Here is a 15,804-nt window from a genome sequence, read left to right as displayed (position 1 = left end):
GAAATGTATTACACAGGCTCATGACTACATGCTGAGTCCTGGTTTCCTACCTTCACATACTCCAGAGTTGGGTCCAGAAGATGCTGATCCCTGAGAAGAGAAAATACAAATATGAGAAAAAGTGAGAACAATGCTTTACACTGAATAAAGTGTGTCCAACCTTATCTGCTCCTTATTTATAATACCCACAGCAGGCAGATAGGAAGCTAGAAGAGACTCAGGTTCTTTTCATGGTGTGTGTGAGGCAGTGGAGGGACATCTCCATGACCTCAGTGTAGAATTGCCATATGCTTTTCTGTCAAATTCAGAATGTTAGAATATTTATATGTGGTAATTCTAGGGTCATCCAAACATGAAAAACTAGGCTAAGAGTCTAAAGCAAAAGGTTCTGAGAAGGACAGAGGTGAGTGAGGCAGGAATGGGAGTTCTAACATGCAGCACATTCTTAGATCGTCTGGGGTAATCCTCACACAACCCCACCAGGCAGCAGGGTCATGCCTACTTTGACACTAAGAAACCAGGGGCTCACGTAGCGGAGCGGCTGCCAAGGTTGCCCAGGATGGAGTCTTATATCCAGCTCCACTTCTAACCTACATCTTTCTCTGTTTGAATCCACCAGCCGCTCCTTGGAAACCCTATGGGGCAGTCCTACTCTGTCCTATAGGGTCGCTAGGGGTCGGAATCGACTTGACGGCAATGATTTTTTTTTGTTTATTTACTACCCACTCACTCCTAGTGTAAACCTGAGCAATTCATCCTGATCTTCTCTGATGCCAGAGTGTTTTGTTGTTGTTGGTTTTGTTCCCATCTAATACACGCTATGGAGCACTGGTGGCACAGTGGTTAAATGCTATGGCTGCTAACCAAAAAGGTCGGCCGTTCAAATTCACCAGCTGCTCCTTGGAAACGCTTTGGGGCAGTTCTACTCTGTCCTTTAGGGTTGCTATGAGTTGGAATTGACTCAACAGCAATGGGTTTAATATATGCCATAGGGGGTCCCTGGGTGGCACAGTTAAACATCAACTACTAGCCAAAAGATCGGTGGTTCAAATCCACCCAGGAGACAGGCCTGGCAACCTGCTTCTGAGAAGTCACAGCCTTGAAAACCCTATGAAACAGTTCTACTCTGCACGCTTGGGGTCGCCATGAGTTGGAATTAACTGGACAGCAACTCACAACAACTACAACAACATTAGAGGTCTATCGTAGTATGTTAGAATTAATTAGACAATGAAAAATAAACAGCAGCAGAAGACACTGAGGAGGGTGACTTATTACGGAAGGTGGAAAGAGGATCTGACTAAGGCAATGACAAAAAGAGAGGAAGGTGGGATTTGAGAGCTAATGTTTTCAGTGCCTAAACGGGTTAACGTGAGTCCCGCCCCCTCACCCCAACACAGAGTGTGAAAAGATAGTTGGTGTCAAGGTTTAAATTTCAAAAAATCAACACATCATCATGGCGAGAAGCAATGGTTGTAGAAGGACAGAACAGCTCCGGAGCCTGAAGGGGAGTCTTAGTGTATCTACTGAAAGAAAGTGTCCATTAGAAAGGAGAGGGTCCCCATCAGCAACCAGAAAAGGTAGAAGTCACCTCCAGATGGGTGCACTAAACTCCCAGAGAAGCGTCCCCGGCAGGCTTGGGCACTTCTCTGGAGAGAGCTCAGGAGACGTAAGACTATGGCATTACTCCACTGAGCTGTGTGAGAGCAGCAAGGCCAAGGCCTAGGGCCCAGGGTGTGCCCATCCACAGTTCAGGGCACCACCACACTTGGGATGGACATGGAGCCTTGAAGTGGCAGGCTCATTTCACTCATTTTTGAGAAAATACCTGCCAAATGTCAATATCGAATAACTGTAGTCGGTCTGTCAGTTGTTCTTTCAAGCAAAAATGATGTATTATGAAAAAAGTGGCTAGTTCAGACTGCGATTCAAACAATAGCACAAGAGCTTTTCCTCCCAGATGACCATCTTACTTCCTATGCAGCAGTACTTTATACCTATCTCGCATTTCATCAAAAATATTAAAAAGATGTTTATCCAAGGGGTTGAAATTTAATAAAATGAAAACATTTTTTACTAGCCTGTGAGTGGCCATCTAGGATACTCCACTGGTCTCACCCCTTCGGGAGCAAGGAAGAATGAAGAAAACTAAAGATACAAGGGAAAGATTAGTCCAAAGGACTAATGGGCCGCATCTACCACGGTCTCCACCAGACTGAGTCCAGTACAACTAGATGGTGCCCAGCTACCACCACTGACTACTCTGACAGGGATCACAACTGAGGATCCCAGACAGAGTTCGAGAAAAATGTAGAACAAAATTCTAACTCAAAAAGAAAGACCAGACTTTCTGGCCTGAGAGAGACTGGGGAAGCCCTGAGCGTATGGTACCTGGACACCCTTTCAGCTCAGTGGTGAAGTCACTCCTGAGGTTCACCCCTCAGCCTAAGACTGGACAGGCCCATAAAAGAAAACGAGACTAAAGGGGCGCACCAGTCCAGGGTCAGGGACTGGAAGGCAGGAGGGAACAGGAAAGCTGGTAGTAGGGAACCCAGGGTTGAAATGGGAGAATGTTGACATGCCATGGGGTTGTTAACCAATGTCACAGAACAACGTGTGTAGTGTTTAATGAGAAACTAGTTTGTTCTGTAAACCTTCATCTAAAGTACAATAATAAAAAAAAAAAAAACAGTAAAAACAAACATTTTTTACTGTTTCAAAGACATTCTTAGGTGAAACTGATGTATTTTTTTTTTCATTGGGCATGCATGCAAGTGAAGAACACAATGACTACTAGAATGGTTTGGTGGCACTGCCTTGCTTTGCCCTGAAGCACCAGCAATTTTATCCACCATTGCTTCTGCGCCATCGGTGTAAATGTCAACACAATAAAAAAGGCAAATAACATCTCAGTATCATTACGAAAATAGGTTAGAACTTACAGATACCCTGTCAGGGTCTCAGGGAATCCTAGGAGTCCATGGACCACACATCAAAAACCACTGTTATAAATAAATAAATACACATATATTGGCTGCAAGCTCAAATATTTATACCAATAGAAGTGCAACCAAGACTACCAACAAATAACCAGTTGTCGTTAGGTCGATTCTGACTCACAGCAGCCCCATGTGTGTCAGAGTAGAATTGTACTCCATAGGGTCATCAATGGCTGATTTTTTCAGAAGTAGATAGCCAGACTTTTCTTCCAAGGCACCTCTGGGTAGACGCAAATCTCTAACCTTTCAGCTAACAGCTGAGTGTTTGCACCATCCAAGGATTGTGCCAAGGATCTAGAAACCCCTTTTTCCACGGTGTTGACCGTTTTTCTTTGATTCTCCCTGATGAGTCGTCTATGCAACAAGGCTACAGTATTTTACACAGGTGTGCTTCCTCTTTGTCCTTTGAAATCCTTCCTGTTGTTAAATGATCCAATACATTATCATTTCCTCACTCCCTGCAACTTGTTCTCTCTTTACTTTCATCTTTCTTAATAGCATTTTCAACACCTCTAACACGTGTCACACCACACCTATCACACTCAATGGGTCTGTTAATGTTCTAAGGACTCCTTAAAGTCAGGCACAAACTCGGAAACTACCATGTAAGCATCACAACAGCCAAGACAAAACCATTCACCATACCCTCCAAGGTACAGCTTTGTCCTTCCTACTTACATTCAAATTAAAAGTTCCTAAGTTAAAAGGCTTCAATGTTTCTCATTCTGAATTAATAAACTGGCATTCTAATTAAACATAAAAAAGGACCTCAGACAAATACCTTAAAGGTATTATAAAGGTACCATAGCTGAGCAAGGAGCTCTGGTGGCTCAACAGCTAAGTGTTTGGTTGCTAATGCAAAGGTCAACAGTTTGAATCCACCCAGCAGCTCCTTGGGAGAAAGACCTGGCAATCTGCTTTCCTAAAGACTATAGCCAAGAAAACCCCATGGGGTAGTACTGCTCTGTCACATGGGGTCACTATGAGTTGGAATTGACTCGAAGGTACCCAACAACAACAACCATAGCTGAACAATGAAACCCACCTGTTCTCCCAGAAGCCAGGAATATATCTGTTGTTGTTGTTAGGTGCCGTTAAGTCAATTTCAACTCATAGAAACCCCATGTGACAGACTAGAACTGCTCCATAGGGTTTCCTAGGTTGTAATCTTTACCTGAACAGATCACCAGGTCTTTCTCCCACGGAGCCGCTAGGTGGGTTCTAACAGCCAATCTTTTGGTTAGCAGCGAAGTGCTTAAATGTTGTGCCCCCAGAGCACTTTAAGAATCATCTATGTAATATAAACTATTTCTTTCTAGAATTGCACTGTCCAACAGGATAGTCATTAGCCACATGCGACTATGTAAATTAAAACTAAATAAAAATTTAAAATTCAGTTTCTGTGTTGTACTAGTCACACTTCAAGTGCTCAGTAGCTACATGTGGCTAGTGACCACCATATTCGACAATATGATTATAGAATATTTCCATCACTGCAAAGGGTCCTGGACTAAGAGGGACAGAGACAGCTCAGTGCCTCCTGGTTTCCATCTCTTCTGCTAAGTGTGTTGTGGCAGAGGATCAAATAGGAGCGTAGACTTCACCCCAGGGTGGGTGTGGACATCTTAGAAGAATACCCCAGGTTCCTGGGCGCTGGGTCTCTGGGCAGGAGAGCAGGGTGGTAGGAGAACACAGGCCAGCCTGGCCTCGAGGTGAATCCCAGCTTGGCTCTCTAAGACAGGAGGTCTCATCTCTGAGGGAGGATGCTGCTAACTGAAGCCAGGAAGCACCTCAGACACAGGGCCCAGCCTGGCCAATGTTAGCTATCCCGGGCCCTCCCAAGACGGTTTGAGCGATTTAAGTGCATTTCTAGAGAAAGGGAGAGAGGAGTATTTCAGCTTTCAAAAAGTGAAAGAAAAAGGATTTTATAACCTGCAAGTCTGGTGAAAAAGGCAAATCATAGGCAAAATTTTACTAAAATAATGATGTGGCAAGCATTTTTCAAAAACAGGGAGTTAAAAATCACAAATCCTGACATTTCCTTTTGTAATATGATGACTAGACCAGTAGATTTGAGAAATGCTATAAGTAAATTGTATCTGGGTTCAGCAAGGAGGTTATAGCTGCATGACCAAACAAGTTATAGGAAATTCAAGTTATTTAATAGGTAGATTAGTATCCAACTGAACAACCACCACTGTATTGCCACCCTCCTGTCTCCAAAAAGACCCCCAAAACGCTGATGACCTAGAAAGGTTCCAACAGGTAAGGCAGAAGGCTCCATCCCAGCCCCCATTCTATTCATACTATTATGATGATTTGAATGAAAACGTTGATGGTACAGTGATCAAACTCACAGATGAATAAAACCCAGAGGGTCTAGTTAATCTAACAGGCCCCCAGGCGGAGGGGTTGTGAGCACATTCTACGAAGCCACAGTGTAACTCAAATACTGCCTCTACCACTTATTACTGTGTAAACCTTGATGGGATGCAGTTCACCATGTGAACACAATCTCTCTGTGCCTCAATTTTGTCATCTGTAAAATGGGGATAATAGCATGTGCATCATAGGATTGTGTGGAGGCTGAATAAATTATCAAAAAATTTAAAACAGCACCTGGCTCCCTGAGACTATGGCCCCCAGATACTCTGCTGCTAACTCAGAACTGAAACCACTCTCGGAGTCAACTTTTCTGACAAGGATTAGACAGGCCTGTAAAACAAACAATAACACACATGAGAAAAGTGCTTCTTAGTTCAAATATATGAGACCAAATGGGCAACTCCTGCGCAAAAGCAAGACGAGAAGGCAGGAAGGGACAGGAACTGGGCAGATGGACACAGGGAACCAGGGATGGAAAGAGGGAAAGTGCTGTCACATTGTGGAAATTGCAACCAATGTCATGAAACATGTGTATAAATTTTTCAATGAGAAACTAACTTGAGCTGTAAACTTTCACCTAAAGCACAATAAAAAAAATAATAAAGTGCTTATTAAGCTCTCAACTGCTAAAAAAATTAAAAAAAAAAAATACCTGGCATACGGTAAGCACTGTAAGTGTACGTACTAAGAGCTGTGTGAGCATGTGTTAAATGACATTATTTGGGCATTTCCCCCACCCCCAAATACTTTAGGTGATGGGCAAAATCTAATCAGATGAAATGGAACAGGAATAAATTTTGAACTTTCAATGAAAAAATCCCACTTGTGCAAGTAGAAGACAGGAGAGATGAGAAACACTTGGGAACTCTAGCTGACCAAGTGCAATAGTGAACATGCTGGTGGGATCTTAGGTTCCCTGGTGGTGCAAAAGGGTAAGCACTCAAGTGCTACCTGAGAGGTTGGTGGTTCAAACCCACCCAGAGGCACCTAGGAAGACAGCCCTGGCAATCTGCTTCTGAAAGTTCAGAGCCTTGAAAACCCTATGGAGCAGTCCTGCTCTGCACACATGGGATTGCCATGAGTTGGAAATGACACAACAATTAACAACAACAGTGTGATCTTAGGTTGCATTCATAGATTAAAACCCAGAACAAAAGGAGGTAAGAGCCACTTGTCAGAGCATAATAAATAAAACATTGGCACACCAGGCCTGCCCAGAAAGCCAGCAGCCAGGGTCAAAACCACATAAGGTGTAGAAGAACTGAAATGAAGAACATTTAGCCTGGAGAGGAGTGGACTCGGGGAGAAAGGGGACACAGAGCATTTGTTGTCCAACTGCTTAGGGTTTCTGTGTGGAAGAAAGATCTGATTTATTCTATTTAGGTGGGTTAGGGGATGGCAGGCAGAACTAGGGTCTGTGGGGAGGAAGATTTTAACCTCACTGAAGCACTTTTCAACAACTAACACCATCTTATAATGGGATGAACCTCCCTGAAGTGGTGGTCAACTTCCATCACAAGACAGATATGAAGGTTGATGGTCATTTGTCAGATACAAAAGCTGGAAGGTCCTCTGTCCAGGATATGAGGGTAGACACTTCTTTTCTTTTTTCTTGTTTTTGACATTTATCTTGTGCTACAGTGATTTCCATAAGTTGGAAGATTTAATCCTCACAACCCTTTGGAGATGGCATTATCTCCAGTTCACAGATGACAGAAGAGGACACCTAGCTAGGAAGAGGAGAAGCTGGGATTTGAACCACGTCCTCTGACTAACGATATTATACTACATCTCCAGAACCTAGCCAAGTGCCAACACATTATCAGGCCCTCAATAAATACTGGCTAAAGGATGGAACTGGATGTACAGTTGATCGTTCAACCCTGAGGCTCTGAAAAGGTACCAAAAAGTTGCCAAGTAATTGTCTCCCACCCTCGCCTCAGGCAGCTCTTCTGCCTGATTCCTAACTCTCCTGCCTCACCTACCCCCTCTCCCCCAACTCCCACTTTTTCTTTTGGAAGGTGAAGCCAAGAGATGCCACAGGATGTTTAGGAAAGCAGAGCAAATCTCCCAAGCCCTTGTCACCATTGATCTAGGCCTATGTGGAAGAAATCAGGGCCAGGGCCTCCCCACGTTCACATGTTAACTACCCAGAGGAGACACTCTCTGGAAGGGAGAAGAGAAAAAGTAATGCAGGCAAACCACCTGGAGACGCTCCTGAGGAGATACTGGGAGATTCCCACAGGGTTATTTCGCTTTAAAAGGCCTTGAGAGTGGAGAAATGGAGAAAACTAAAGTCTGCTATTGACCCCACCCCCAAATGAACTCTGCAAGGTCTGCTAAGGGAACCTTGTTTGTTTCCAGTTACAAGAGCAAACGGGAAATCTAAGTGTTCTAAAATTCTAGTTTCAGTATTCTAAGGGGCAAAAAAAAAAAAAAAAAAATTTTTTTTTTTTAAGGGGCTCCCTAGTGTATCTTCATATTCCTCTTGTCCCTTTTTAAAGAGGCAAGGGAAAGAATACAGAGAGAGCAAAACCAAAGGTCCCAGGTGGTACAAATGGTTTGCTCCTGGTTACTAACCTAAAGGTTGGCAGTTTGAACCCACCAGCAGAACCACGGAAGAAAGTCCTGACAATTTGCTCCCGTAAAGACTGACCTACTCTGTAATACACGGGGTTGCCATCCGTCAGAATCAACTCTATAGCAATTTTTCTAAAAATATAAAATCAAGTTAGCGTGTGCATTACAAATCCGAAAGCTTTAAAAATCACTGCCCTTTGTAAACGTTCTCTTGAAGCTTAATAAAAGTTAATAATAATAATAATAATAAACACTGCCTTGCACGGAATTAAAATTATATTTAAATGCAGAAGTGTCGAGTCTCCTTCTTGCTCAGCCAGCTACCCTATCCCAACAAGCCCGAAAGAAGACTTTCTTAATGTACAAACTCCCTTCCTGGTGGGCTAGAAAACACAGCAATTGGCCCTGTCGCCCCAGCTTCTAATTTGAAATGGAATATCTAATTATTCATACAAGACTGTGCAGCAAACAGTCCTTGAACCATAGATTTACATTCTCTAAGACAGATCACTAGAAAATAAACAGAGGAACTTGGCAATATAAAAGAAAGAGGCTTTTTAAATAGTTTGTTTGGCTTATGCCCATTACGAATCCCCACCTTGCGAGTCCTTGATGTTGTATGTGTCTGTATTCACAACTGGAGGCCTGGCCCCTCCTCTCAGGCAGGCTGCCCAGCATCAAGTGGTCAACAGTTTGCATGGAGGCAGCGGGGTGAAACCGGACTCCCCTGTTATTTTGTTTTAAGCTTGTTAGTTTTAAGTAACATCACTGTGTCCACTCTGGTTAATTCATTCTTCCCAATGTTCCGCTTTCTTAAGCTCATACTGAGGGATGTTTAGTTGAAAACATCATAGAAATGATACATTTACTCTTTTAGTTTGTTTCTCCTCAGTAACCAGATTAATAATTTCCTCCCTCTTAAAAGGACACTCGATCTGTTAAGTTTTGCTATTTTGAGTGAAGGGGTTCTCCATCTTGGATACACAAGCAAAATTTCACTAACAGAGGCCTTCTTTTCTATGTGGTTGGAATACAGATGGGGAAGGAAGCATCCTGGTGTCTGCCTCAAATTACAGAATTTTAAATCAGTGAGGGTTTACTTCTTCAAATATTATAGAATAAATTAATGGTTAACAGTGCTGCCAAACAAATGTCTTTTTGGAAATAACATAAAAAGGAATCTTTTGTAATAAGATCATTATTTCATGCAATGGAGAAATGTGAGAAACTAGATCCAACGACTCCAGACTAAGTAGGACAAAATTCCCTTTAAACTTCATGCACACTAGCAATTTGCAGGGTTGGCCCACCTCCTTTGTGCCCATGGAGTGGAGTTTGTATTCAGGTTCACTGTATTGTGTATTTATTTACATATGTGTCTCACCCTCTAGACAGTGAACTCCCCAAAAGTAGTGATTGTGTCTACTTCATCCTAGCATCTTCTATAGTTCTTGCCTTCATCCCAAGAACATTATCAATTATCTGCAATATGCCATGCACTAGGCTAGACCCTGAGTAGCACAGTTAAGTCTCAACTACTAGCCGAAAGGTTGAGTGACGGTTTGAACCTCAACTAATAGTGGAAAGGTGCCTCGGAAGACAGGCCTGGCAATCTGCTTCCAAAAGGTCACAGCCTTGAAAACCCTATGAAGCAGTTCTACTCTGCACATATGGGGTTGCTATGAATCAGAATCAACTCGATGGTAACTAACAACAACAGACTAGACAATGAAAATATAGGAACCAAAGACAATGTTCCTGCTCCCAAAGAGGTCTCAAGCAAGTGGGGAAGACAGATCAACAGGTCCAACACAACTCAAGTCTGTGAGAAAGTGTCAGTGGGAGAGAAAGAAACCATGGAGGTGACTTTCAGGCAACAGCTGAACTAAGTTGTGAGGGCTGAATAGGGACTTTCCTGGTGAAGAAGCTGGGGTTTGGTGGTCATTAAAAATGTTCCAGGCAGCGAGAGAAGCATGCGCAAAGACATGGCAGGATGAGACAGCACAATACATTTGGGGAACTGTGAGCAGTTGAGGAGTTAATACCACCCTAGTCCAGTCTGCTCTCCTCACAGCCGCCAGGGTGATCTTACTCAGATCACATCAGTTCCCTGCTCAAAATCCTCTAAGAGCTCCCATCTCATCAGAACGAAACCCCGAAGTCCTCACCGTGGCCTACAAGGTCCTCATGCGTGTGGCCTCAGCCAGCTCTCCAGCCTCACTGTAGTGGGCAGAATTCTAAAGATCTGAAAATTCTCATTCCCTGCTTAGTCCATCAAACACTAATCTACACTGCTGTGAAAGGATGTTTTGAATGTAATTAAAGATCCTAACCTAGTAACCATTAAGATATAGAGATTATCTGGGTGGGCCTGACTTGAAGCATGAGGGGGGTTCAACATAAGGTGAGATGTTATGAGTGCTTGTGAGAAGGCCCATGGCAAGGGACTGGGAATGCCTCTAGAAGGTGACAGCCGCCCTGGCTGACAGCCAGGAAATGGGGACCTCAGTCCTGCAACCACAAGGAACTGAATTCTGCCGACAACCTGAGGGGTTTAGGAGCAAATTCTTCCCCAGAGCCTGAGTTGGGAACGCAGCTGGCCAACACCCTGAGTGTAAGACTCTGAACAGAGAACCCAGTTGAGCCATTCTGGACACTTCTGACCTATGTAAACTGTGAGGTAATAAATGGGTGCTGTTTTAAGCCGCTAAATTTGTAGTAATTTGTTACGCAGCAAAAGAAAGCTAATGCACTTTTTGACTATTCCATTCATTCCACCCCAGCCACAATGGCTTTTCGTTCTGTTGCTCAAACGTGCCAAGGGTGTTCTTGCTCCAGTGCCTTGGCATTTACTGCTCCATTGCTGTGAGGTAAAGAATTTAACTTTACCCAAAGGATTTGGGCTTTGTTCTTGGTTCCTGAGAGATAACCTCTAAAACCTTGGAATTTCCCCAGTGACTGAAGTGTTTTTGCTAATTAGGTGACTTAGGTGAGGGCTTGCCAGGCCAGAAAGGCCACCAGGTGATATCAGCTGGGGAGGGGGGATGATTCAATCAGTCGTGCCTACGTAATGAGGCCCCAGTAAAGGCTCTGGACACAGGAGTTCCATGGGCTTCCTGGTTGGTGAGAGACTTCGATGCACACAGGAGGATAGCATGTTCCTTTTTGGGACATGAAAGCTCCACATTGGAAAGCTTCCCAGACCTCGCTGTATGTGTCTCTTCATTCATATCCTTTGTACTATGATAAAACTGCAATTGTAAGTATAGCATTTTCCTGAGTTCTATGAGTTGTTCTAGCCAATCATTGAACCTAAGGGAGTAGTGGGAGCCAGCAGGTCAGAATTGAGGGGGGCTGAGGTGCCCTGAGCTTATGGCTGGTACCCTGAGAGTTGAGGGGATCCCCGAATTTGTAGCAAGCAGGTCAGAAAGTGAGGGGGGCCAGGGATCCCTGAGCTTACAGCTGGTATCCTGAGAGTCTACAGGGTTTCCAAATTTGTAGCCAGCAAGTCAGAAGTGAGGAGGGCCTTAGGGACCCCCAAGCTTGCAGCTGGTGTCTGAGGTCTTGAGCAGACTCAGCAGTCTGGAGGACTGTGTCCTTTAACTTTTGAGCACTGACCTAGCTCCAGGTGGTCAGGGGAAAAAGTGCTGCCTGTGCAGCTCATGCTGGAACAGAAGTGGAACAGCAGGGAACAGAATTGGTAACTTGATGTCATTTTTCCAAGCAGTTGCCTAAAATATTCTTTCCCTAAATACTCACAGGCTCACTCCCTCAAACATGGGCGGATTATCCAATAGGCAAGGTAAGCACGGTACTTACCTTCGTTACCAGATCATCTATAATGAATAATTCCACATTTTTTCACCACATCAAAGATTCTGCTTCTAGGTATGGCTGGCATCTGTCTCTCTACTAACCCCACAGCACCTTCCTACAGAATCAAGGCCTCTTTTAAACTTTACAAGCCCTAACAGGGACGCATGATCCAGTGAGCAAGGTAAACATGGGCTTACTTGTGCGTACTTACTCATCTGTAGTGAACAGTTCTCCTGGAATAGAATCCTCTGAGGATAAAGCTTTGTCTGCTTTTGTCATCTCAGTATCCCCAGTGCTTTGCACATAGCAGCTGCCCAATAACTATTTGTAAATTAACGAATAAGAGAACAACTGACAAAAGCATAAGATTGTGGGGAGAGGGGCAGCAGGAATGGTGAAGTATTGGGAGATGAGGGTGAAGAGGAGGCAGGCCCAGATTATCAGGGGCTTGGATGCATGTAAACACGTTTAGATTTTATCTTCACCACCTTTAAACTTTATCATGAAAACAATGAACCAGACCAGAAGGAAAACCAAAGGAACTGGTAAACATGCAAGGAACTTTAACCAGCACTGACGGTATAAACAATATGAATATCTAATCTGTGGAGCTGAAAAAGAAAAAGAAATAAAATATGGGGCAATAAAGGTGTACAAGCCAGGAGGAAGGTGACCAGAGTTTGTGTTCAAAGGTCCTTGCATTGTTCAGAAAGAGGTAAAGATATCGTTTACTTTGTATTTTATAAAGTAATGCAAACGTATTTCAAAAGTACTCACTAAATGAATAGGAATAGAGCAGATATTACAAAAACAACAACAATCAATCCAAATCAAGGCAATTAAAAAAAATTTTTAAAGTGTACGAATAGTACAGAAATACAGAATAAAATGCAACGATAAACCCAAATATATTACTACACACAGTAACTGTAACTAGCTTAAACTCACAATCACAAGGCAGATTTTCAGAATGTTGGATACAGTACATGTAGGATATGGTAAAGGCGGTATTTTGAGGGAAATGTATGGCCCAATGCTTATTTCAGAAAAGAGATTAAAGATTAATTAAGTATCCAATTTAAGTTACGAAAAGAGAACAAGCATAAAGAGAACAATGGAGGTGAAGTTGGAACATAATTAAATTAAAAAGAAAAACAAAAAAACAACGATATAACAGGAGAACAATAAATAAATGCCTGGTTCTTTGGAAAGCCTAATAAAATAGATAAACCTCTGGCATATATAATACAGAAGGAAAAAAGAGAAAGGACAAAAGAATATAGAAATGAAAGGGGGAAACAATTCACGGATACAAGAGAGCATTGTAAGAGAATACTATGAACATCTTTATTCCAGTAAAATCCAAAGTTTAGGAAGAAATGAATAAATTCCTAGAAAGTAGCAACAAAGCAGAATAATCCTGTGACCATTAAAAAACTTGAATTAGTAGTTAAATATCCCTACTCCCCACCCCACACACACACAAAACAGGCCTGGATGGTTTTACTAGCAAGTTTTACAAAACTTTGGCATTATTCGTTACTTTGAAAATATATAAACTCAGAGACTAGACAAAGAGGATATTATAATTTTGATACCCAAAGCAAAGACAGTAAAAGAAAGGAAAATTATAGGCCAATCTCACACACGAATAATAAAATATTACACATGAATAGAGATGAAAAATTCTAAACAAAATATTGACAAACCAAATTCACTTAAAAAAAAAAAAACCTCATGATCAAATTAAGTTTATTCCAAGAATGTATGGTCAGTTTAACATAAGAAAATCTGTTAATATAATTCACTCCATTAACATATTGAAGGAGAAAAATCATTTGAGCATCTAACTAATGGAAAAAATACATTTGAAAAAATTCATCTTTTCATGATGGGAGTGGAGGCTAACACTTGGCAAACTAGAAACAGAAGAGAACTTCCTTAACTTGACAAAAACCTCAGCAAACGGCATTCTTAATAGCAGGTGAAGTATTAGAAACATTACTAAAATAAATATACCAATTAATCAGAAGACAAGAATGTCCATTATTATTGCTTCTGTTCACGACTGTTCTGGAGGTCCTAGTCAATACGGTTAAATAAGCAAAAGAAATAAAAGGTATAAGGACGAGAAAGGGAGAACAAAACTGTTAGGATTCGCAAACGATGATTGTCCACGTAGAACACACAAAAGGCTCTATGCACAAATTGTCAAAGCTTATAAGGAAGTTCAGCAAGATTCCTGGATATGAAAACACTACCCAAAAATCTTAGATTATTATTGAGGGCAGGGACTAGAAGGCCTGTATGTCTGTGATGGATTTCTTCCTTTACAGGCTGTGATTCCTAGATTCCTTTATTCATCACGGATGAACTCATTCCTAGAACACTGAACTGAAATGCAATACAAAATGACTTAAAACGAGTGTGACTAGACACTTAGACTAGTAGAGTATATTCTGTGTACCTGAAGCAGTGGAGTCGAGGAGGAACAAACACTGCAGCGTTGGGGTTTATCGTTCTTAACCAACCCATGCACTACAGCATGTCACACGATCAAGAAAGGTGAACGCAACAGCCAGGAGAAACTCTGTTCTCCACTCACAGCTTTGTAGCTTCAGTCTCTTTGGGTGTGGATACGGCCTCCAAATATCTAGAGCCTTCACTCCTCATTCTGGAGGCCGTGCATTAACTGGACCTCTCCAGCATGAAGCTCCAGTGGAGGTAGGTGGATAAGGAAAAGGAAGAGACAGCAACAGGCTAATAAATTTACTAAGATTTTGGGTCCACTGGACAATATTCCTTACAAGGCCACATATTCTATTAGGCAAAATTAATATATGGGGCAGCCTAGCACTCTTATTTTATGTTAGATGATACTCATGGTTCTAAGGCCTTGCCCATCTCACCAGCCTCATCTCCTCACCTTGCTCCTTCTTATTAGGTGCTGTCAAGTCGGTTCCCACTCACAGTGATCCTATGTACAACAGAATGAAACACTGTCCGGTCCTGTGCCATCCTCACAATTGTTATGCTTGAGCCCATTGTTGCAGCTACCATGTAAATCCATCTTGTTGAGGGTCTTCCTGATTCTCACTGACCCTCTACTTTACCAAGCATGATGTCCTTCTCCAGGGACTGACCCCTCCTGACAACATGTCCAAAGTATGTAAGATGCACTCTCTCCATCCTTGCTTCTAAGGAGCATTCTGGTTGTACTTCTTCCAGGACAGATGTGTTTGTTCTTTTGGCAGCCCATGGTATATTCAATATTCTTCGTCAATACCACAATTCAAAGGCATTAATTCTTCTTCGGTCTTCCTTATTCATCATACAGATTTCACATGCATATGAGGAAATTGAAAACACCATGGCTTGGGTCAGGCATATCTTATTCCCCAAGTGACATCTTTGCTTTTTTTAGCACTTGTAAGATTAAAAGGTCTTTTGCAGCAGATTTGCCCAATGCAATGTGTCGTTTGATTTCTTGACTGCTGCTTCCATGGCTGTTGATTGTGGATCCAAGTAAAATGAAATCCTTGACAACTTCAATCTTTTCTCTGTTTATCATGATGTTGCTTATTGGTCCAATTGTAAGGATTTTTGTTTTCTGTATGTTGAGGTGTAATCCATACTGAAGGCTGTGGTCTTTGATCTTCATCAGTAAGTACTTTAAGTCCTCTTCACTTTCAGCAAGCAAGGTCGTGTCATCTGCATAACACAGGTTGATAATGAGTCCTTCTCCAACACTGACGCCCCATTCTTCTTCACAGAGTCCAGCTTCTTGGATTATTTGCTCAGCATACAGGCTGAATATATATGGTGAAAGGATAAACTGTCAAGCACACCTTTCCTGACATTAAACCATGCAGTATCCCCTTGTTCTGTTCATATGACTGCCTCTTGATCTACGTACGGGCTCCTCATGAGCACAATTAAGTGTTCTGGAATTCCCATTCTTCGCAATGTTATCCATAGTTTGTTATGATCCACACAGTCGAATGCCTTTGCATAGTCAAAACAC

At 42.3% G+C, this 15,804-nt stretch overlaps 1 protein-coding gene across 3 annotated transcripts in view; it reads right to left on the bottom strand.

Moving 5' to 3' along the window:
- The window catches only part of BCAR3 (BCAR3 adaptor protein, NSP family member), a 149,452-nt gene that overhangs the window by 87,261 nt on the left and 46,387 nt on the right, over positions 1 to 15,804 (bottom strand). For all 3 annotated transcript variants that reach the window (XM_023558398.2, XM_010598097.3, XM_003418457.4), the window contains exon 3: positions 51 to 90. In XM_023558398.2, coding sequence (XP_023414166.1) covers positions 51 to 90 — 40 coding nt within the window. The remainder of the gene's footprint in view (positions 1 to 50; positions 91 to 15,804) is intronic.

Source organism: Loxodonta africana, chromosome 3 (assembly GCF_030014295.1).
Source record: "Loxodonta africana isolate mLoxAfr1 chromosome 3, mLoxAfr1.hap2, whole genome shotgun sequence".
In the NCBI taxonomy this organism is placed as follows: domain Eukaryota; kingdom Metazoa; phylum Chordata; class Mammalia; order Proboscidea; family Elephantidae; genus Loxodonta; species Loxodonta africana.
The sequence above is the reverse complement of the archived record's forward strand: the minus strand, read 5'-3'. Positions and strand labels throughout refer to the sequence as shown.